At 36.9% G+C, this 17,393-nt stretch overlaps 2 protein-coding genes across 2 annotated transcripts; one reads left to right on the top strand and one right to left on the bottom strand.

Moving 5' to 3' along the window:
* Positions 1-937: 937 nt before the first annotated feature.
* Positions 938-5,173, bottom strand: LOC144443298 (acetylserotonin O-methyltransferase-like). The gene is made up of 2 exons (XM_078132735.1): positions 4,951-5,173; positions 938-4,695 (listed from the first exon to the last, which is right to left on the bottom strand). Exon 2 carries the CDS (start codon positions 4,674-4,676, stop codon positions 3,543-3,545), a length of 1,134 nt encoding a protein of 377 aa, XP_077988861.1. The 5' UTR covers positions 4,677-4,695; positions 4,951-5,173; the 3' UTR covers positions 938-3,542.
* A 252-nt stretch (positions 5,174-5,425) lies between these two features.
* On the top strand, positions 5,426-17,274 carry LOC144442954 (furin-like protease kpc-1). Its single transcript, XM_078132328.1, has 13 exons — positions 5,426-5,469; positions 7,147-7,279; positions 8,419-8,520; positions 9,188-9,280; positions 9,823-9,951; positions 11,580-11,656; positions 12,342-12,430; positions 13,684-13,856; positions 14,281-14,493; positions 14,680-14,780; positions 15,215-15,436; positions 15,780-16,093; positions 16,631-17,274. The coding sequence occupies exons 1-13, from the start codon at positions 5,426-5,428 to the stop codon at positions 17,272-17,274; spliced, it is 2,334 nt and encodes a 777-aa protein (XP_077988454.1).
* Positions 17,275-17,393: the final 119 nt, after the last annotated feature.

The raw sequence follows: 17,393 nt of genomic DNA on the forward strand, positions 1-17,393 counted from the left end.
ACTTCCTTTATGTAAATGAGTGAATATTGACAATCAAAAGATATGTAAATGATCTACTCAGTCATATGTTCAGAATTAAAGATAGCATATACATGTACTTCCTCTATGTAAATGAGCCAATGGCAACAAAATCAGTAATATGCAAATGATCTACTAAACTATGGTTAGAAACTTCTAAGGAAATGTGTACTGCCTGTAAGTAAACCATTGAGTGATGTCAAAATCAGCAATATGCAAATGATGAAAATAACCAAGTTTTTTGCCTTTGCTGCGCAATAAAAATTAAGTAATATTTGAGAATAGTCAGAACTGTTCCTATGTCCTCCTCAATGGGTATTCCTAAATCCCTCAGCAAAATGCATTTTGATTGCTTTACTAGAAGAAAGTTTATGTTCAATGGCAAGATTTAGATGTGTGTCAAGTTGTGCTTCAAGTATTTGACTTCTTTCTTTTTTACATTGCTACATTGTTGTAGGATTATTTAAGTGCAATCCAGTCATATAGGACATTAATTTCCTTCTAAAGTCTACCAAACAATGACACTTGACATTCAACAATGCTTAATAATTTAACACACACACATACATACATACACACAAACTATTCTGACATTACACCGAGTATAACATATTTGTGTATTTTGTGGTTTTGTTGTCACTTTATAATCACTGTAAATTACAATATCTTCTGTAATCATTCAGTGTATATGTGTTTTATTCAACATTTTCAACACAGTTTTCAATACTTTGTAATTTTTAAAATTCAACTTTGCCTTTTTTTAATTAATGTAATAATTGACAATACATATCAGTGTAATCTCAATCTTTTGTCGTCATGATTAATTTTATGTAAATTTCCATAAAATACTTTACACATTGTCAATGTCTTCAACAATAATTTATTGTCATTAACTTTACAATACTATTTCTGACTTAATACTTATTTACAATTTCAATAAAAACAAATACCAATACCAATACCAGACTGTGTGTGTGTTATGTACAGCGGATTTCAAAATACTGTTCAGTGGCTCTGTTTGATACAACCAGTCAGAAATCAATAAGAAACAACACATGCTACACTTTAATAGCAAGATCACAATGTATTGCTGCATATAGTCTGAATGAAATAAACCATTTAAACCAACATACTGCAACAAGATGCAGACACGCGGCTGCCAATATTTTGACGTGTGCATTGTGGAACGATAACATGTTGCAAGAAATTATTCGTTCAATCTTGCCACCTTAAAGTGTAGGGCGTCTAAGTTTCTTATTGGGCAAAAATGAATAAAACAACATTTGTTTCCGATAATGTGGCTTACGAAAATAGGTAGGTTAGTGTTGTCAAGAAAATTCACACAGTACAGAAATAGAATTAAATCATATCTTTTTTATTTGGCCTTAGTTTCTGTGAAATTGTATCAAACAGTGCCAGTGAATGTTTTTTTTTAAATCCACTGTAGCATGCTATCCCTGTTGTTTTGATTAACACAGTAGTTAGGAATATCTACATGACCTTTGAACTGACACAAGTAACTACGACATGGTGCTGTGGAAACAGGTATTCACTCAAAGAACTGGGGTCAGATATAGGTTGTCCAGGGTAATTTCAATACACACTTTTGAACAAGAGTATTTTATGTTAATAATGTTATCTATATATTTGGGATAAATGTTTAACCCGATTGGGACAAATACAGAAAGAACATTGTATAATTTTATAACATTTATATCGGGAGATATTCCTGACTCTTGTATGTGCACCTCAGAAATAAAGATCTTATGCATCTGTTGTGTTACTATATACAAACCAGGTACATGTAAATAGGGAAACAATCGGGGTCAGTTTACAATATATTGAATGTCAAAATGATATCAAAATTGAGCCATTTGAGAATACAATATGGCCATGGAATATGCTCAGCTTTTCTCTCTTGGGGAATATTGTACAGGAAAACACCTCTCCAGAAAACAAAGAAATTTCAGATACTTTGGGTCCTTGAAAGTCATTTAATAATTTCACGTCAAAATCATTTTGTGTTACTGCCAAGTAATATCAAATTGAAACTCTTTTTTACCTCCAGTGTTATAACAGTTGCATACTGTTGCATCATGTGACTATTAAACCAGACATGGATATGTATTCGATGATCAATATACATTATGACTATTTAACTGAAGGTAATAAGCACTTAACGAGTCATGAATATTCAAAAACATTATTGGTACACTAAAATGAAATAGATCATGGTCTTCATAAATTCAACAGAAAACAATGTCAAAGAAGAAAATATTTTATTTGTATATTTTCAGTAAATGAGTAACTGCATAGTAGTATTAAGTAAATTAGTTTACTATAGTGACACGAGGTCTTACATAATGTAAAGTTTCATTTCTAAACAATCTTTCAAGAATGTGAAAATTAAACCTCCCAGCCCCATGCATAAATATAACACACCTATGTTGGCAGTTCAGCTTCATGGACAACTTTACAAAGTACTTTTACCAGTGTCCATTAATTTTTTTAGTTGAATATTTAGGCCTGCATATTGTTTTATTTTGAACCTTCATACAATCATTCTAATAAGATATGTAGGGGTTCACACTGCGACAATGGTCAGGCCCTAGCGAAGGATTTAAAAAAAGCGTGAACAGTTTGGTCCGGGCCAGCCTCGCACAAGATTTCACCTGATTTTGCTATTAGGTGAACGTAGTAATGTTTTATCAGACCACTTTCCATGTTTAACGGGGTTTAAGCTTATACGTATACATTCATGAAGTACATAAAGGAGCTAGAAAATACACTTCTGAAGATGCAAAAAATGATTGAGAACAGACTTATTTTTTGTTTTTCTAGAGCAGTGCAGTACGCTGAATTGTAAATGTTAGCTTAGACCATGTCACAGTTTTCATCCTAATTGTAAGTTGAAACATGTGAATTCTAACTACATGAAATCTTCTCTAATATTACTTTTGTACTAAGTATATCATTTTCTCCACATCTACACCTGGTGTCTTTTTTGGACAAAGCTGTTGAAATTCCAGTCAGTAACATAAACTGCGTTTTCATGTAGATCAGCATCTCCCCCGGGACAGATCTAGAGTTCAAACAAGTGTGAATCGGACACGCGCTATGTAAACGTATGTAAGGTGAAGGATGCTGTCTCACCAGTAATAGTAATGTGCATCGTCACAGTCGATTTAATTGCAACCCTTTTTACATCATAGCAGTCTTAATTACACTATCGATCATCTTTATCATGACATCTTATTTATAGCCCTCTGTATTGATTCTGACAGTCATGACATATATGCAAAAGGACAAGGTCGCCGATGAATGGTTGGCGTGATCATTTTGCGAAATAATGTCGCAAAATTTAACCAGGTGAATGTGAATATAATTCCTCTAAATTCATATATTAAATGAACTGATGGAATTTCGTTATATTTGAGCTTCAAAACAACCTTAGAGGCCTGGTATCAGGTTCTTTTCACGATGTAGTACTCTTAATTGTTTATAATTAAGTACGTTTATGCATTTTATACCTCATCTTGTGGCTTTGATGTGACATAATGGTTACGTTCACTTATATTATCAAATGACATCAAAGTGTTTTCTATCACAGAGTTGTGTGGCTTTGAAGCCATCATTGCAGTAAGTTGAGAACTCGTGTTTGCAACTTCTCGGTCAACAAAACCAATTTCTCGAAGAAGCTCACCCAGTTCATGAGTAGAGCGGTGACGACACCGTTCAGGTGAGGAAAGTAACAGAAGTAGATCCATCAAGGAAGCTGACTGTGGTCCGCACTTTTTGTCGTCATAGAAACAGTCAAGGATGAGAACGGCGCCACCAGGTGTTAAGGCATCGAAAACTCGACGCAAAAGTTCTTCCGTCTGTTGATCAGATAACTTGGGAAAGATGTCAGCCAACACATATAATTGCACTTCTGGAAGATATCCCTTGAAGAAATTCCCTGCTTTAAAGTTGACCATGGGTGTGTAAGGATCGTAGGGCGTAAACTGAGATACAATTTCTACAACGGAAGGTATATCATACACCACTATATTCATTTCTGAATACGCAGCTGCAATGGCATATGCTAGGGCACCTGTACCTCCACCGAGATTGCATCCACTCTTGTAAGGTGACAAGTCAAACGAACTTGTTGCTGCTTCCCGGTAAAATACCGTCAGTTTTGCGTGCATAGCTCCCACCAGCATCAGACGTTTATCACTGTCCTTCGAAGCGCTTTTGGAAAATGCACTCGACACTCGTTCAGTTTGTGGCGCGCCCTCACGGACAGCAGATGTAAGGTGAGCAGTTAGTCCGTAAAGGTATTTGTCAGCAACGAGTACACAAGGTCTGAGTGACAGGGGACTTGTTGACGTCAAATAATTGTTTGCTAATGACGTATTTGTAAACAGGTCACTGATTCTATCGGCTGACTTCCCGCTGTCGACAGTTGTTCGGCTAAGTACTCCGAGTGACACCAAAGCACACAATAAACGTTCAGTTGCATCTTCCGGCGCACCAATTGTAAGGGCTAGATCACTCATTGTTTTTGATGTGTTTTCCAATTCATCAAACACGCGTAATCTACACCCTGCCATCAGACTTTGGGCTTGCAGGTAACCATGTAAATAACCCCACAAATCTTGGACTGACTGTGCCATATCTTTTGTAATCAAAGGCCTTTCAGAAACAGAGAGAAAAGACATAACGGTTAAACACTTAAACCTGTAGGCAAGTTTGTATAAAATTCTCTGTGAATGTGGGTGGGGTCTTTGAAAAAAGGTCAGACACTTATAGTAGTTTAGAGACGCACCCATACATCATGTATATATATTGTGAAATGAAGTTTATAGTAGGCGCTGGTACCGTGGAAGCCTACGGTATCACCGATACGTACTTCCTAGGTCACGTTAGGGCAAATACAGACGATCTTACCTGCGTTGGTTAGAACCTTCAAACTGTTTTAATCCAAACTTGTCCTCATTTTGTAGTAAATCTGGCGATTTCCAACACTGACACAGTAAAGAAGACCACAACTTCACGTAAACAACCGTTGTAAATATTTACTTGTCAAGTAAGCTTCTAGACATTTCAGTCATGTCGATATTCGTGGTCGCTGTCGAGTAGTCATGCGCAGCTCACTTTCACCTCGCTCAACCGGTCGCGACGACTGTTCTGTCTTGCACATATCGTGAAGCTTTTATTTTGAATACCTTATTTGCACCACACCCATGCCAACCCGCACTTCTTGGCGTGAAGGTATTTCGTACATACTGGCGGTAAACACTTGTATTGCGAAAACTATAACTCTGGACTTGGAGAGGCAGTGATCAAGTGGGCTGCAATGTTAAAAATACGCAATGAATGCAAGTCTTAAAGTTAAAGTAGCGGACAATCCTTGTCGGGTACTATGCGTTTACTTAAGCTATTGAGATACCATTGTATAATTGTATCGTAGCATTCTATCAGACGACAAACAAGGTATGTATTTACCACACAGATTTCACTATGCTATAGCTACAAAACGGGACAGTCAAATTGTCTCGTTAACTCCTTGCATTGGCAAAGAGAAAATTAAATGACGGGCTAGAATACCTGAAGACACAAGCCATTGCTTCTTGTAATACTATATAGACCCTATAGTTTTTTTCCATTAATAATGGCATTTATACGCATTTTCCACTACTTGAGCATTGTAGCACAGAAGATTACGGGCCGATATACAGTTCGAACAAAAACACGACCATGTTCACCCAATCTGGGAGGTGTCTTGTTGGACGAAGCTACGTTACAGATATAGGAAAATAACAATAAAGGTTATGCCATTTATGGTCGATTGGTAAAACTTTTTGAGACGCCGATACCTTTCTCGGCGGAAGGACGCGTCCGATGGCCGATTTATACGTCCTCTCATACCAGCTATAAAATCACGTACACTCGCGCTTGTGAATATTCTCCGGGCAATAAAAGTATTTTAGGCTATCATCTCTAAGATGTGCCAGAGGCGACATGTCCCTTCAACCGAAGTCATTCCAGTTTTTGAATATACTTTTGAAGTTCGTGTGCAAAAACAAAAATCTATCCATTCTCCAAATTCCTTGCAATAGTGAAACACCACTTTGTTCAATATGTGGAAATGCGGGCTACGTACCTAGGTAAAATAAAGTCTAAGAAATGTTTCTTTACACACATAACATTCCTCAGATTCATATGGACTAATTAATGAATTATAAACTCAAACAATCAGAATAACCATATTAATGTTATACATAATGTTGTTATTTAAATCAATCCACTTCAAGGCAAAGCCACCTCATGCTGCCTAAAATCATTTTTCGATGCCCTGGCTTGTGGGGATGCAAGGATGCAAGGGTATCTATTCGCCATGTTGAAACTTTTTGCCTGGAGCATAACTGGTGCATTCTCGCAAACCAGGGCTGTTATTTCTTCTGCAACAGTTCAAAATGAAGGTGCGTCTTGGACGGTGCCATAAAAGAGGTTATTGTTTACGACAATGAACTAGTGATTTGTATGTTGCATTTCTTGAGACATCCAAGGAAATCGCTGGAATTTCGCTGCTAGGTTTTTTAAAAGATATAGTCACAACCATAAATTTAAAGTTGTTTATGTTGGTCGGTTGATGGGTGCGTGGGTAGGTAAGTATAGGTAGGTACAAGTGCTTGCAACTTCTAAAGATGTCTCGTCAGATACCTATTTTGAGAAAATATTCATGGTATAGCAATTTGTGAAATATTATGCAAATTTTGTTCATTTACGTGCTTTCATGCATAACAACATTTTGATGGATTGAAATAAAGAAATAATAATATGATAATAACAAGTAAATTGTAAAATATTGTTGATATGGAACTATTGACATGTATATCTTAGTCTGTAAAACCTTCAACCTGACTGACCTCAGTACGACCCTACAGGATTCACTTTATGTATCAACATGCAATGACTCATTTTGTCCAAGGGCACTTAGTATACGCATAGCATACTGCCTGTCAATACCGTTTACGTATCTTGTTGGACTTTAGTCTGTGCATTCATTCTGAGTGGCATTTTAGTCAGTCAGACATAGCAAGCTATAGATATGTCAGGGAGATTACTGCTTCTCCAAACCAGCTTAATAGTTGTTTTGGGGTTGAACGTGGTAAGATGCATTCATTACACAAACGACTGGGCTTTACACATAGTTGGTGGTAAAGAAGAAGCTGACCGACTGGCATACAAGTATGGTTTTGTAAATCTGCAAGAGGTTGGTCAATTGTAGATTTTTCGTCAGAGTGATGAATGTACATGTATATATCACGAAGACTTACAAGGTGACGATGCTTTCTAAAGTGGTAATGTGTTGATGATGTGTGACCATGAGGAAAGTGAAATCATTTAAATTTGTTCAAATGCTCATAAGTTCTGAAAGGGACCCTCAAAACTGCTAAGAATTGACATAAAAGAAAGGGGTACAAAAACGGTCGGTAAAGCCCCCAATCGAATTTCGAGACACCAACCGTACGCAATGAGGCTTAGATGTAGTAAATTGTGAAATATATAAAGACCAATCTGAGGAAACTGTAATGCTGCGAGAGATTCTTTTTGACAATTAAATGTGTGTATACACTGAACAATGTCGGTATATATCATATACATGCTTATTAACTATATAGTTTATTGATATGGCACTTTGGCATGTGACGGTCATTTGCTGTAACTATGTTTATTGATATGACATTGTCTCCAAAGTTCACCAAATACAATGCACTGTCCAATTAATCTTTAACTCCCTATTCGAAAACATTAACAACCATATGAAATATGTCACCATCCTCATACAGATTTGATCTATCTTTTGTTATGTATTAAAATATACATACGTTACAATATATATTACTTACATGTATAATGTGATGTTGATTGCAAATGTTTGTAATTAAAGGTGTTTTTAATAGAGACGAAATTAGAAAGGGTGAAGGCAGCTCAATCATCAAATGTGCTTCTCGCCACGAGGTGATTGTCCGGTGGCGTAAACAATCAACACACAACAAAAAACCTGGAAACTGTGCTTGTATCGATCAGGTTACATAGTTTTTCTAGAAAATTGAAATTTGAGGAAGAAGGTTACCCTGCGTATAAATATAACAGAATGTAAACGACAAGCACTGTAGATGTGAAATGCTTTTAACAAAGCAAACTGAGCTTTCTCCTTGATCCGATTTTAATCAGATTGCTCAAGTCCTTGGTAGATTGAAATACGTTTCTGGTGATTTTAGAGAATTCAACTTTACTTTCAAAGTAAAACCTACAACTCAGTGGTCTGAGACTAAAGTAACAGTTCCCATCACATTTGAAAACTGATATTTCACTTCCTCTGTCTTTGATTATTTGTTTTCTTACAAGATCATTGATGATCACTATCACTTCAAAGACAGACGAGTTCATAAACGATCTCTACAAGCCACAACAAAACCACACCACGTTTTGCTTCAGAAAGAACCATCAGTAAGTGCAAGTCTTCTATTCTTTGACGATGACTGTGTGTCACTTAGTATGGACAACTATCTGTAGAATTGATTGGATTGGGGTGGGTTGGATTGATCGGGAATCTCTCTCTCTCTCTCTCTCTCTCTCTCTCTCTCTCTCTCTCTCTCTCTCTCTCTCTCTCGTCTACTCTTCTGATATACAAAATGTAAATTAATTAAATATTGAAGTACCAAAAAGTTATATATATATATATATATATATGTGTGTGTGTGTGTGTGTGTGTGTGTGTGTGTGTGTGTGTGTGTGTGTGTGTGCTTTGTACCCAAGGTCGGTGACAGGTGTAGCATTATTGTATCCAAATATTCTATAATCCAAGGGTGAGAATGGTCCAGTTAGAAAGACTTTAGTGTAATAGAAGAAGTAAGGAATAATAAGCCATCTGTAAAATAACACCACCACAGAAGAAGAACAACAACTTCAAAAGAATGTTTTACGTGTCAGAAGTAATTTCTAACTGTGATTGTGTACGAAAATATCGAAACATGAAATTATACTAGTATATGATAAAGACACTTATTGGATGGAATGGTTTTACCTTCCGTATCTTTGATTATTTGATGAAAAAATCAGTTGCAGCTAGTGTAGGTTTTCAATTGTATCATGTGTCTGTCTTTGATACAACCAGGTCAAGTGGACTGAGCAACAAGTTGCGAGGAGACGAGTGAAAAGAGATGTCAATACCAATTTCAATGATCCCAAATGGCCAATGTGGTACCTGGTAGGTTACCATTCATCTGTATTAACTTACATAACATACTTACATTAACTTACATGCCTGACCAAATAAATTATATGACACACGGACTGGACACAATTACAGGGGTGAGGTTTTTTACAGAAGTCCAGCGCGTGAAAAGATTGACCCCTCCCCAAGACCTTGCACAAAAATTACTGACACTTCCCCTCCCCTGTCATTGAATATCTACGACATATATGATTTTCCACAAAAAATAATGATCCCCCTCCTAAACACTTGCATGACAAATGGTGACACCCTCCAAAATGTTTATCACTTTGTGACGTACTTGTTATGCTTAGCTTACATGTGAAATTAACACTTACTTAGAAATATTTTTGTAACATATATACACCTCTATTAAAAACTGCCATGTGTCGAAAAAAACAACGCCTTCAAATATACTAAACCAGAACATCAAAAAACAACGCCTTCAAATATACTAAACCAGAACATCAATTTTCAAAATATGTTTTTTAAAGTGATAAGACAGTCCTAGAAAGTTTTATCTTATCTCATCTTAGAAAAGAGACAATGGCCAGGATATGAATATTGAAGAAGCTTGGAAGAAAGGTTACTCTGGAAGAGGAGTGGTTGTATCAATACTAGATGATGGAATTGAGAGAGATCATCCAGATCTAAGGCAAAATTATGTGAGTTTAGTATTTTTACGATTGAAATACGTTGCAAGCTGCAACACTTTCTTTGTCGTGGTCTGCAGCTTACATGTATTTTCCATGCATGAGAAAATGAATTCAAGTAAAAATCACCTTTACTTTATTTATAGTCTTACTTCAGATAGCTTGTCTATGTCGCTGGGTCTGGGACTCCGCTATTCAAGTGCTACACTCGTTCACATATAGTGAGTTAATGGAGTTAAGTAGAATCATACATCCAGCGATGAACAGTAGTAATAGACGACTCGCTACACCTTAGACCATTCATTATATTAGCAACAATAACTACCCAGTCTATTAGGACCTATTCCATTATGAATGATAAGGGGGCGATCAGTTTTTTACAGTCTGGGGTGGGCCGGTGACTTCTTGTTTGTGTTGTACTTAAAAATAGTGACCCCCTCGTGATTCATCCACAAAACAGTCTCCCCCCCCCCGACAAATAAAAAACACACTGACCCCCCCCCCCACCACATCTGTTGACAAGAAATACTCTTCTTGTGCTTGCAAAAGACACTGTAGATTCTCAAAGCACAATGCAGCGCACTGCATAGTTAATTTTACTTCTTACATTTACAGTAATTTTAAGTGTATCTGGTAAATTGGTGTCCAAAATCCATTGCTTCACATGTATAAAGCTCTTTAGACAGGAACCCTATGAGAAGTATGATTGATTGTTCCTGGACATACAAAATATTCATGGTTTAGTAACCAAAAGTTCTAGGATATCTCTTAGATTGAGTTAACTATTACCATTATAGATTAATTCAGCTAATTGCACAGTACAGTATTAGAAATGGAATTAATATAATTGTAAACCTAGGAGTTTCAGTAATTTTCAAAGTAGGGAGATAACTGGAAACAGTATGGGGGAGAAGTGCACGCTACGCGCGTGCGCGCCTGCTATACAAGCGCGGGGGTTGGGGTTGGGAGAGGGTGCCCCCCTCCCACGGTAAGAGCTTTTTGAAAAATGAACACCATTTGGAGGCCATTTAGAGCACAATTCAGAAGTAAAACACAACTAGTTATATCATAAAAGTATCACTAATTTTAGGGTTTCAAAACTTTAAATCATTTCAAGTCATATTGACACAAATGATAAAAAAAAAAGATCAACTAGAAAGTGAGAACATGTGGGGAAAACATGTACAGTGGAGGTCAGTTACCATTTAGAGATACGAATTCATTAAATTATTTGAAAGTGTGTCTCTATTGGCTACGTTTGTGTGCAATTCAACATGTTCAGGTCAATGGATGCACAGACCATCCACTAAATTTCAAGGTATTTCATTTCTTATGTGTTTATGGTTTATTGTATGCACATACATTTGTTGTATGGAAATTTAAGTACAGCAGGGTGGGTCATGATTTCGTTCAGTTGTTGAAAATAAGGACGGTGCCCCCCTATTCCCTTTGCAAAAATGATGACCCCCCCCCCCTTCTTTGAGTCCCAAATTAAGGTGCCCCCCCCCCTGATTTACCGCCCAGGCCCTAACCCTGATATTTTTGCTCTGATTTGCCATTAACGTTTTTACAGTAAAACTCTAATTATCCGATGTATATGATCTGTTAATACATATTTGTTTATTTTGCATATATCCTAGGACCAGGCAGCTAGTGTTGATAAGAATGGAAATGACGATGACCCAACACCTCGTTATACACTGCATAATGAGAATAGGTAAGGTAATAGCAGCAGTGCATTAAATTGAGAAAGAGCGAGAAAAAGGTAGATGGATGGATATGGATGGATGAATAGGTGGATGGGTTGATTTTGTATATCAGAAGAGTAGACGAGAGAGAGAGAGAGAGAGAGAGAGAGAGAGAGAGAGAGAGAGAGAGAGAGAGAGAGAGAGAGAGAGAGAGAGAGAGAGAGAGAGAGAGAGAGAGAGAGAGAGAGAGAGAGAGAGAGAGAGGAGGCAGGCAGACAGGTAGGCAGGCAGGCAGACAGTCAGGTGGGATCTAGATACTTTTTGTAATAATTCGGAAGTTGAATGGAAAAAGCAATAACAACTACAGTTTCTATTCATTTGGAACATTTAATGCCCCCTAACAAGTTCTAAAAGATTTCCCCTAAATTAGTAAATTCAAACACAGGAGATTAATATTTAAAACAAGTGGGGTAACATTTAGGGACATAGTTACCATGGAAACAGCTTTTCTCGTAACATGTTACTCACAAGTGATGCAACACGTGTAAGATGACAACAGTACATCAACGTTAGTCACGTATATTGTTTTATTCATCGCCATACTGCAAACAAACATGTTCTGATATGAAAATGCATTTAGTATTTGACTGTAGGGTTTTGATTTCTATAGTTTATATGGCTAGGGTAGTAAGTTTCCCGTTATTTATTTTACAGACATGGAACACGCTGTGCGGGAGTAGTGGCAGCAGTGGGAGGGAATCGTATATGTGGTGTTGGAGCTGCGTTTAATGCAAAAATTGGAGGCGAGTTCAATTACACGTCAGGCAAATACCTTGCCCTACCAACTGAATTAAAGGGATCCGTGACAACTTGCGGCCATGATTTGTCACGAGTTTAAAAACATCCATGGTCATATATAGGCTTCTCTGTAATGAAATGTGCATGAGGTCATGATCTGACCAAGTGGCAGGCTGATTTAATATTCGATATAATATGTCCACTCAAAACCATTATTTGGATGTTGCTTTGGCATACCTATCAAATTTTGACATCGAACACTGCAGTAAACGTCAGTTAAATTTCTGAACCTTACTTTTAGGAATACGTAGGATAGTATTGATTATATAGATATATAAGATATAAAATGAAAGTCTATTACAGTGAAGGAACCCATTTTTTCAACAATAGTCTGCATGTAAATGTGTTATGAGTTAATTTGGAGTGGACAATCATTGATTGGAGAATCACTGATAAGTATAGAAAAGGAAGCCCTGTGTTTCCAAACACAGAACCTACGGAGGATAGATAAAGTTAAGATAACCTTTACGCATTAGATAAACCATATCCTTCTCCTCAATTGATGTGTCATAATTCAATTAATGGAAACTTTGCAGCTAAAGTTAATAGGACAGTAAGTTGACCTAGTATATATCACAATGTGTTAAGATGTTGAAGCCCATTATGGGTCATTTATATTAGTTATATAATGTAGGTGTATACTAATAGTCATGAGAAATAGCTATTCACGTTAGTTATATACCCCTATATGCTTTAAGGCCAAATAAAAAATGACATGTTTCCGATAACTTGACCGACCCTAGTGTAAGCCGCCGATCCTACACGTGTGTTTGTTTTTACATTCAAAAGTTAAATTAAAAAAAAAATAAAAACATTTTTAAAAAGATTTTAATTTAAAAAAATAAATATAAAGTAAAGTAAAGTAAAAGTTAAATTGTGAGAATCTACTTCTGTTTCCTTAATCGAGTCTTTCAAAAATGTAAGTTGAATTTATAAAGAACAGTCTGTATATTGTGTTCCTGTACTTCGCCTGTCATTGTCTTCATTTACTTCTTTTACACTTCGCCAAATTATCAGGGAAGTATTTTTACCCACAAGTAACTTGTCTTCGGGTCGAAGCAATTCCCCCCCCCCCCCCAACAAAAATACAAAAAAAAAACCATAAAATAAAACTCCGACCTACCTACCTTATTTTCTGAAGCCCTGTTATCGGAAACAAACTTTTGTTTTCAATTTTTGCCCACTGTATACGTTACAGGAGTTCGTATGTTGGATGGTGGTGTTACTGATGCCATAGAAGCAAGTTCACTAAGTTTTAATCCGCAACACATTGACATCTACAGTAGTGGGTGGGGTCCTGACGATGATGGCAAAACCGTTGAGGGACCAGCAAGATTGACTAGACAAGCTCTTATACTTGGAGTAACTCAGGTAAACAGAAATGTTGTAATTTGTTATAAAAAATAATTTCTTTTTTAAAAGTCACTGTTCCCCAGGCCAAGGTGTCTGCTGTGGTATAGCAAAGTAAAGGAAAGAAGTTAGGAATTTAATTTGATAACGTATGTGTGATAGAAATTGTGAATGCTTGCATGTTATACAGTATTCATAACATAAACAACTATAGAATTCGAAATTCAAGCTCATTACAACGAACAAAATATCGGCATATAGTTGAAAACAGTAATTTAAAAAGCAATTTTTTACCCAAGTAGAGGGAATTATAACGTGTATATAACATTGATATAGATTCAGAATTAGTGACGCAAAAGTGGTTCAGACATTCTGTGACATAATGGTCACCTGCGTATCGGTAACTTACGTCCGGTAACCTTATATATTCCCTCTTGAATTACAGGGACGTGGTGGTCGTGGTTCTATCTTTGTATGGGCATCTGGTAATGGTGGCCAGCAACAGGATAGCTGTAACTGTGATGGTTATACTAATAGTATTTATACACTGTCTATTAGTAGTACTACAGAACATGGTGCTATTCCATGGTATTCTGAGAACTGTTCATCTACACTGGCTACAACGTATAGTAGTGGCGATTGGGAAGATAAAGGAGTGGTGAGCAATCTGTCTTATTTATGTTTAAATAAAGCCAGTTTGTGCAAGTCTTCTACAGAATTCAAACCTCCAACCCCCGCCTCCAAAGGTCCCCACCCCATTAATTACTGATTGTAAGATTAGAATTAAAATTTCTTATGTTCACATTTGACCACATTTATCCACCTTCATTCTTCACTGCATTAGATTACAACCGATCTGAGGAGAGGGTGTACAGACAGCCACAGTGGTACATCAGCATCGACATCATTAGCTGCTGGAATCTGTGCACTAGCACTGGAAGCTAAGTAAGTCAATCAATCTCTCGATTGTATGCCTGATTTGTTCAGAGCATACACATTTAGCCGTTGCTGGAAACTACATGTACTGGCATTGGATGCTAAGTTAGATGATCACTCAATCTACCAATAAATATACTTCATGCGTTCACAACATTGTTATGATCTGTAATCCATTCTTTAAACGTGTTACTTTCAAGAACAGGTGAATACTCGAGACGTGATCGTTGTACTTGATTTGTGCTATATGAATTGCTACAATAATTGCATTTCATATATCAACTCTGCAAAGAAGGTTAGCTACTTTTAATTAGACTTGATGAAAAAATCGTTCAAATATTCTAAAATGGGTAAAAAAAACACTGCTTATTTACATGTAAACTACGATAAAATGATAATCTGTGTCGCAACTAATCCTTTTCTTTATGCCCTCCGTAACTTAGCCAAAACTTGACTTGGCGTGATATGCAGCACATTGTGGTACTAACGTCTCGGCCTAAGAATCTACAGGCGTCAGATTGGACAGAGAACGGTGCCGGTTACAAAGTCAGTCATTCGTATGGGTTTGGTCTGATGGATGCCACTGCTATTGTGGAATATGCAGAGACGTGGGTCTCTGTACCAGAACAGAATATATGTGAAGAAAACGGAATGTCAAAGGCGATGTTAGTATCTGCATTATTGTAATATAATGTGTTGGTGGGTTTTGTTGTTGTTTTTTGCTTTGCTTGCTACTTATTAGAAAGGTCATGATTTTATATGCTAAAGAACAACTCTCATCATAATATGAACCCGAAAAGGCCCAACTAACACCTTCTGATCTATTTTTATTTTTTTTTTATTTTCTTACTTAAATGTGATAGATTTTACATCATAATCTTCGTTCGCCCTCAAGCTCGATTGTACCTTTCAGAAGAAAGCCCGAGGTCTAGCAACTAGACTAATATTGATGATACTTGACAATGATTGTTTTACAGGGCTATAAGATATAGACTTATTACATTACAGGGTTAATATTCCAAGCAATGGCTTAACACTCACCAAGACAACTACAGGATGTGAGAACAGTACTAACCATGTCTTATACCTGGAGCATGTCCAAGCTACATTGACGTTATCAATCCAGGTACGAGGCAATTTGGAAATCTACTTAACGTCACCATCAGGGACTAGATCAGTGCTATTACCACAAAGAAGACGAGACCAGGACAGGCGTGACGGATTTAAGTCATGGCCATTTATGACCACACACTGCTGGGGTGAACGTGCAACGGGCACATGGACGTTAGAAATAATGAACAAAGGCGGAAGGTTCAATACAGGTAAAATTAACACTGTATGCAAATTTAGGTGATCAGGGGAAACTAGTCCATGCCACGTGACATGACCTTAACCAAACACTGAAGGGTGTGAGATAAGCGCGAGAATATCGTTAATTTACTTCCGTAATATTCAAAAACCCATATAGAGAGTATTAGAAATTATATCAACATATAAAGTCATTGTTGTTTTCTTGATAATTTCAAAACAAAAAATGAAGCTGTTAATAAGTCGTTGAACATGAAGGCAACTTAAAAACAAATATTAGCGTTTTAAAAGAAAACTAAATGACACTGTTGTAGTGAATGACATTATATAGTACAAATTATTTCTTTTCTGTCGTTTAACCCCCCCCCCCCTTAAATGTTTAAATGAAGTAGGGGTATGTTAATACTACCTTTACAAGGCTAAAGTTATCTAAAGTTTGATGTGTCTGAAATTGTCAATGCATAGGAATGTCTCTTTTGTAGACTGATAAAAAGTAGTTGGATATCATTAAGGCTGAAAGTATATCAGAATGTATCTGAAATCTCTTTTAGGTATGCTGAAAGAGTGGAAACTCGTGTTACATGGAACTAGTCAGGACCCACTACATCAGTACCGTGGTGTGAATGAAAGTGGGGCACGTCCAACGTTACAATGTCCAATGGGATTCTACAAATGCAGACAGGACACTTCCAATGGCACTCTTGATTATCACTGCCTTCCATGTCATTCGACATGTCGGACTTGTTCACGAGCAGGACCCAACTATTGTCTCAATGAACAGCCCCCCTCTGCGAAACGTGACACAGTTTACAATTCAAATAACATGCCTTCTGTCACCAGGTCACATATAGATATACCCCCCTGTCAGCCAGTTTCAAGCACATCAGAGCAAACATCGACGACTGTTCTCATGCAAGGACATACAACTGAACAACCGCAGCCACCAATAGAAGTGCCTTCTCTACTGAACCAAACACTTGAAAATGACATGTCAGTTAACCATTCATCAATTGAGGAAAACGTGGATGACAGCATCTCTAGATCTACCACACTGGGGACATGTATGAAAGTCGTTAGAGATCTCAGAGTGAGACTGCTTACACTAGAACAAAATAATTGGGAAATAAAACAAGAAAATGACTACCTCAGAGATAGAGTGACCGAACTTGAGAGCGTTACAGAGGACCATGATTAGTAAGGACAAGCGAAATATTGACTTCGAAATGTGGTGAGAGGATGTTCCCGAAGAAAATCAATGGAACAAAACATACCTTGAAACAGAGTAAAATATATTATAAACAATTGTGTGCAAGT

This window comes from Glandiceps talaboti, chromosome 12 (assembly GCF_964340395.1).
Source record: "Glandiceps talaboti chromosome 12, keGlaTala1.1, whole genome shotgun sequence".
Classification (NCBI taxonomy): domain Eukaryota; kingdom Metazoa; phylum Hemichordata; class Enteropneusta; family Spengelidae; genus Glandiceps; species Glandiceps talaboti.

Excerpts from the sequence above, each read along its gene's own strand:
- LOC144443298 (XM_078132735.1), bottom strand. The coding sequence starts at position 4,676 with ATGGCACAGTCAGTCCAAGATTTGTGGGGTTATTTACATGGTTACCTG.
- LOC144442954 (XM_078132328.1), top strand. The coding sequence starts at position 5,426 with ATGCGTTTACTTAAGCTATTGAGATACCATTGTATAATTGTATC. Across the intron at positions 11,657-12,341 it reads ACACTGCATAATGAGAATAG|ACATGGAACACGCTGTGCGG; the intron begins GTAAGGTAATAG and ends TTTATTTTACAG. Across the intron at positions 14,781-15,214 it reads GCACTAGCACTGGAAGCTAA|CCAAAACTTGACTTGGCGTG; the intron begins GTAAGTCAATCA and ends TCCGTAACTTAG.